Here is a 6000-nt window from a genome sequence, read left to right as displayed (position 1 = left end):
TGCTCCTTTCTAATGACAAGGAACATTGTTATACCAGTGATTCCTCAGAGGTTGCTGTAATTTCGTGCTGTATAATAGGATAATTGAACCCATATACGTTCAGCCAAGTCAGTAGAACATAGAGTAAGTAATTCACAAGCCTTTCCTTTATAATAGTCATGCATAAATACCTATTCCTTATACAATATAATAGAAGTGACATTAATGTATTTGTTGGACAAATAAGATGACAGATGTGTTTTCATCAAACTCTTCTCCACAACACACTCTGATAAAACAAGTTACAGCTTTCAGCCATGTACACACAAGCAGCTTTTCATCCACTGTTATAGGAATGTCAAATCAAAAACAAACACACAAAAAGACATAGGATGTGGATGAGGTAAGTAGAGCGAATTCCTTCTCCGTGTCCATGTACCATAACTCAGTATGACTGCTAGAGAATGGCAGACTGCTGCCCATGACTTGGGCTATGAATGTGAAACAGAACACACAATATAAAACAGTTATCTGTTAAGATACATTGAAACACAGGATGAAAAAGTTCAATTTATTTTGTTTGTTATAAATAGTAATATATATATATAAAAATAAATATGCATAAAAACATAGTCAAGAATATCTTACAATGCAGCAAAAATTCACATTTGACCAACATTTGATTAAAGAATACTTTTTACAACAGTATTTTACACAGAGAGAAACCAGGTTAAGATAGAAAACAGATTAAAATAAAAAAAAAAGTTTCAGACAAACAGAGAGCTGAAATAATTTATCTTCATTTCTAATAGGTATTCATGCATAAACAAGCATTGGTTAAAAAAAACATTAGTATACAGTAAAAGAGGGGTTGTGTGTGTTATATTAATATGACTATGATCCTATCTATATTATTTTTAGTACTATAGGCACATTTCCATGCTGGTTTCTCTACCTCCTCCTCTACTCAAATTATGCATTAGACTCCGATGCCTTTAAAGTAAAAACAGTACATTTAATTTCAAGTATCATGAATTCTGCCAAGGTGAGAACGTTCACAATGACCGTGTCTCTGGGAATGTTACATCAACCTGTATAAGATTTCCTCCAAGTGCAAAGACACCATATCTTTCAGAAGGTATTCCTACATATGCTTATCTCCAAAGTAATACAGGTTTCGTGACAAAAGTATGAGTTCATAACTTACCTTTATGTTTTTCACCCATGTACAATTTATATATATTTTTTTACCATTTCTACTGAAAACAGATCACATGTAATGATAAGTACGGTAGTTTTAAATGTAAGCGTACAGCAATTATCAATGCACTACAAAGCATTCGCTTTTATATGGCTCAAACAGTTAAACCAGTGCACAAAGATTACTTGTACATTCAAGTGCAAGTTAAATCCTGAGATTTTTTTTTTAAAACAGGTAAAAAAAAATATAAATGACACTTCTTCATAATTAAAAGAACATACTCATTGTATGATATATTTCTATAGCTACATTAATTGCCCCAGCCGTAGTCCTAGAGATCACTAACAAAAGGCTGGCACGCAAGCAAGCCCGTTGTAGGCCACAGCCTTGAGACTGAGCACACAAGACCGGTCCAGCACCATATTCAATTACTGCCCATAATGCCCTTCACTTGGGTCACCGTTTACTGTATGGTGTTTTAAGTTTCCATAGGTGAAACAAGGCTTCATAATGGTTTTTTTCTTACAGGATCAGGAGCTATGTTTTTTTCCCCCAAATATGTCTATTAATACAAGAATGAGACTGAGGTATTACCAACATGCTTTCAATGTGGAGCGCTCTGAAAAGGGCAACATGACTTATAAAAAGAAATCCCACACTACTTTCAGGCAATCCTGATCAGACAAAGTAAGGTATATAATCAACCAATATAATCTTTATACTGCTTGTTTGTATTTGTGATTTAGGTCTTCAAAGCCATCATTCCTTGAAACTCACACTCCTATATGGGGGGGAAAAGAAACAATTGTAAGTGTAATGCCAGGGATTGCTCTTCCGATATAAATGTATTACAGCCTTGGTGCCATCATTCATTTACTATATTATCTGAACACTTCTCCTAAGTACCATGACCAGTCTTTATGAAGCTATGGAAGACCTAACTTGTAGGTCTATAGTGCTCTTGAATCTGATGATGACTGCCGATAGATTGTAGTTATTGACGAAAACTAATAGCAACAGTGACACTAATAATAAGGATGAGGAGCATGTCAAACACAACTCATATATATTATGGAATACTAAATTACTGAGGAATAAGATTAAACTATTTATATGACCTGTATGACTATGTTTGGAGGATTTTTTTTTTTTTTTTACTCAAAGGACGGACCAGAAACATAACAGTATAAACTAGCTTTTGTAACTAATGACTGGTCACCTAATGAAGTCATTACTAACTAGTCAGAAAATCACAAGTGCATGCACAGCTTTAGTGTTAATAAAACAGAAAGATAGACCTACTTCTCTGCTGATTTATCAGCTCCTCGTTCCATTGATCTTAATATGGAGCGTTCTGGAGACAGAGCAGGCGATTTCATGGTTGACGTTAGTGGTGATGATGAATGCACAGACGACGTGGACAGACCATGCCGACGCAACTCCTGCACGGCACGCTCCCTGATGTAAGGAAAAGGGACAGATTGTAACAATTTTACAACTGCTGGAATATTACAGAAGATTTGGCACCATTAAATTGGATTCAACTGTGTGTGTGTGTGTTATATATATATATATATATATATATATATATATATATATATATATATATATATATATGCAAACATTTATTTTTTTTCTTTCTACAAGCTTACAAATACTCTTGATTTTGAGTCAAACAATTCAAATAATCTCTGTACTGAAGAATGTTCTGCTTGTATTCAGCAATTTCCTCTAAATATACTTTGCTATCTATACCGCCACTGGTAGAAGTACCAGTAAGACACTGTTTCTCTTTTATAAATCGGGGCTTAATACAATTGTTACAAAAGTTAAAAGCCATAGCCAGTTTTTTTTTGTCTTTTTGTTTTTGTTGATAGAGATTACTGGGTGTAGCCTATTTGAGTACAAACATATCCATTTCACTGCATTAACGTAGTACATTTTACTCAGCAATGAGTAATGCATTATAACCAGCATATTATTAGTCACAATTATCATACTCGATACATAGCAAAAGCAACATGCCGGATTACATAGACACATAGAAGTACAGCTACCAGACTGTATGAATCAATGTATATTTTTATACTGCAGTACATTATTTTTAGTAAAAATGTTTATATATAAGTAAAATATGAAGGAAGGAATAGATTACTGGAAACTACCCATTATATAAAGTACAGAATACTAAATAATAAAGTTGACACAAATGTAATGAGTGTGTTCCGGTAAGAATCTGTGTGACCATGATGACATAAGAGAAAGACTGAAATGTGTCTCGCCATTCATACACTCTTTATTGTGCTTTTCTTGGGGAATCAATTCAATGTAAAAAAGATTGATTGTATCCTTACCTTTCAAATCGCTCTGTGGTAAGTTGTCTTTTTGCTATATCATAATCAGACTGCATCTGTGTAAGTTTATTGCGGAGCACAGCTGCTTCCCGAGAGACACTGTTGCTACCAAATAGTAAGAAATAATTCAATGTGAGATATTTAAAATGATAACATAGGGGAAGGAAGAGACAACTCACATTTTATGAGGACTTGCCACTGATGCACAAATGAACAGACAACATTCAAACATACATTCTACTGACTGTTAAAACCATATAAAGACTTCTAAATTTATATTTGTAAATGTATAACCCAATCAACAACAACATTACACTACAGGTAATAGATGCCATGCAGAACTTGTTAATAATGCGGATACAGGCCTAATAACTACTACAGTTGGCTGCACTAGGAAGGGGATAGTGTGCACACTGTGCTGGAAGGTGGCATTAGAATATAAATGTACTGGGTGATGTGTAGTTGCATACCTTCAAATATAAGCAATTTTATCCACTTGACAATGGTCTGCTCTGGTTTTACTACTCACAGAGCGGAGATTGCGGTTAGCTGATTTATTGTGACCTCATTGGCCCTGCCATGTGTATAAATCCACTAGGTGCAATCCTGGACAGCAACTATGCCTCCTTAGAGACACACCTTCCTTGTCAAGAAGTGAACAAGTAAATCAGATGAAAGTTCAAAGATACAGACATGGTGTCTACCAATAACGGCTTTAGATCCCTTGTTCTGGAGCAGAAGTACTTCACCTTCTGGTTCAACAGAGATACTATCATGTCGAAATCTGGCTGGCCCCATCTTTACACAATTTGTTGAAAGATTTCCAGATGTAAGGACGTTCGCTAGGGTGATGGGCAGCTTGCTGAGAAAATCTACTTCCCAGTTTTCCTCCCCACCCTATTCCTCCCATTTAATTACTTTCCTAGTTTCTCTGACAAGGGATCTTTTGGTGCCTACCTGATGGTCGAGAGATGCTTTATATGACTGGATCTTTATGGGCCGTTCTGGCAAGAGATGGTGTCCTCTGACTAGAGCATTGAACACCACTCTGAGTTCCAGTACATTTATCAGGAGCCTTGACTCTCCGAGGGAAAGGACCCTGAAAGTGGCACTGAGGAGTGAAGGCTCTCCAGCCCCAACACAAAATCCTCCAAATTCTAAATCTGTTCTCACATTTTAGAATTTGTAACCAATGTGAGTTTATGTCTGATTGCCATAGCAGAAACTGTCCAATAAGTGAGAAAGTCCTGAAGCAGTATATACAGTGCTGGGTTCAAGGACACAATATTCGTTGCACTGCACAAAATCCCCAGGTGACCTTATGGTTCCGTTCATTCTGAACATGAAGCCCATATGCAATTGGGCGTAGCAAAAAAAATAATATGCAAAAAATAGTTAAGTTTTATTAAAACAATAACGGTCTGGTCAAAAAGCTAAAAAAATAAGCACTGTGCATACACACACAGAACAATCATAAATATACCACCTATGTAATCATGGACTTTACTTTAAGGTTAATGAGTGCTCCTCCAATGTCACCATAAACAGATCTACATATGCTTTCTGGAAGACTGAATTATGCAGTAGGCATCCTTATATTGTTCATTCCACATATTTATTCAGAATTTCACATTACAGGAACAGAAAAATACATAATGCAAGTAGTGCAGAAACAGCTGCCAGGTCAGTCAATGGATACTTACAGTTTACTCTCTGAAAGAGTCAATTTATCTTTCAGCAGCTGAATTTCTGAATCCTTCTCATGGGTTGCGAGATGACCCTGGAACTCTTTCTCTCGGTTAGAGGCCAACAATGTCTCCAGGTTTTTGATAGTGAGTCTCTCACTAGCCAACTGTTTCTTCAAAAGTTCAGCTTCCGACTTCATATCTTCCATGTCACCTAAAAGCTTGAGAAATATATACAAAAAGACATTTCTGAAAACTGTAAAGAAATAAAAGCAACACAACTGATTGGATGACAAATATTCCAATGCATACATATATAATTATCTAAGTTACACTGTAATGAAGATGCTGGAATTAACCAATTCTCCAAAGGTTTTCAAAGCTTTATTGTATCAACAATCAAGAGCTGAGGCCTACACCTATATTTTGAAGAAACTATAGACAAAGTGGCTACTCCAATTGGATGAAATTGTTTTATTAATGGAAATCAAACCCACATTCAAAACCAGTGTACAATATCAGCTGTAAGAGCTTGGGCACGAAGAAATTGTGCACTGAACCCCAGGCCAGCATCTAGTCATTTTTCTTTTTTCTCAAATTGGTGATTCGATTTGCTATGTTCCACTCGAGGGAGTTCCAAATAGAATTCCTATTGAAATGGGACAAATCACACCATCACCTATCCAGCTAATTCATCAAGATGTCCCTAAAGGCACGATTGTTGATCTTTTGGTGGCTCAAGATGAAAACTCTAACAGAAGTAGTCTGTTCACAATTTGGG

General features: G+C 35.9%; 1 protein-coding gene across 2 annotated transcripts in view; it reads right to left on the bottom strand.

Moving 5' to 3' along the window:
• Window positions 1–698: 698 nt before the first annotated feature.
• CEP135 (centrosomal protein 135) overlaps window positions 699–6000 on the bottom strand; it is an 85506-nt gene continuing 80204 nt past the window's right edge. The window contains exons 23-26 of one of the 2 annotated variants that reach the window (XM_075195978.1): window positions 5238–5440; window positions 3535–3639; window positions 2483–2638; window positions 699–1961 (exon numbers count right to left, since the gene is read on the bottom strand). In XM_075195978.1, the coding sequence (XP_075052079.1) occupies window positions 1940–1961; window positions 2483–2638; window positions 3535–3639; window positions 5238–5440 (486 nt within the window). In that variant the 3' untranslated portion in view covers window positions 699–1939. The remainder of the gene's footprint in view (window positions 1962–2482; window positions 2639–3534; window positions 3640–5237; window positions 5441–6000) is intronic. The other variant, XM_075195988.1, reaches the window with a different exon arrangement.

Source organism: Mixophyes fleayi, chromosome 1 (genome assembly GCF_038048845.1).
Source record: "Mixophyes fleayi isolate aMixFle1 chromosome 1, aMixFle1.hap1, whole genome shotgun sequence".
Lineage (NCBI taxonomy): Eukaryota > Metazoa > Chordata > Amphibia > Anura > Limnodynastidae > Mixophyes > Mixophyes fleayi.
Note: the sequence above shows the minus strand (reverse complement) of the source record. Positions and strands in the feature narration are given on the sequence as shown.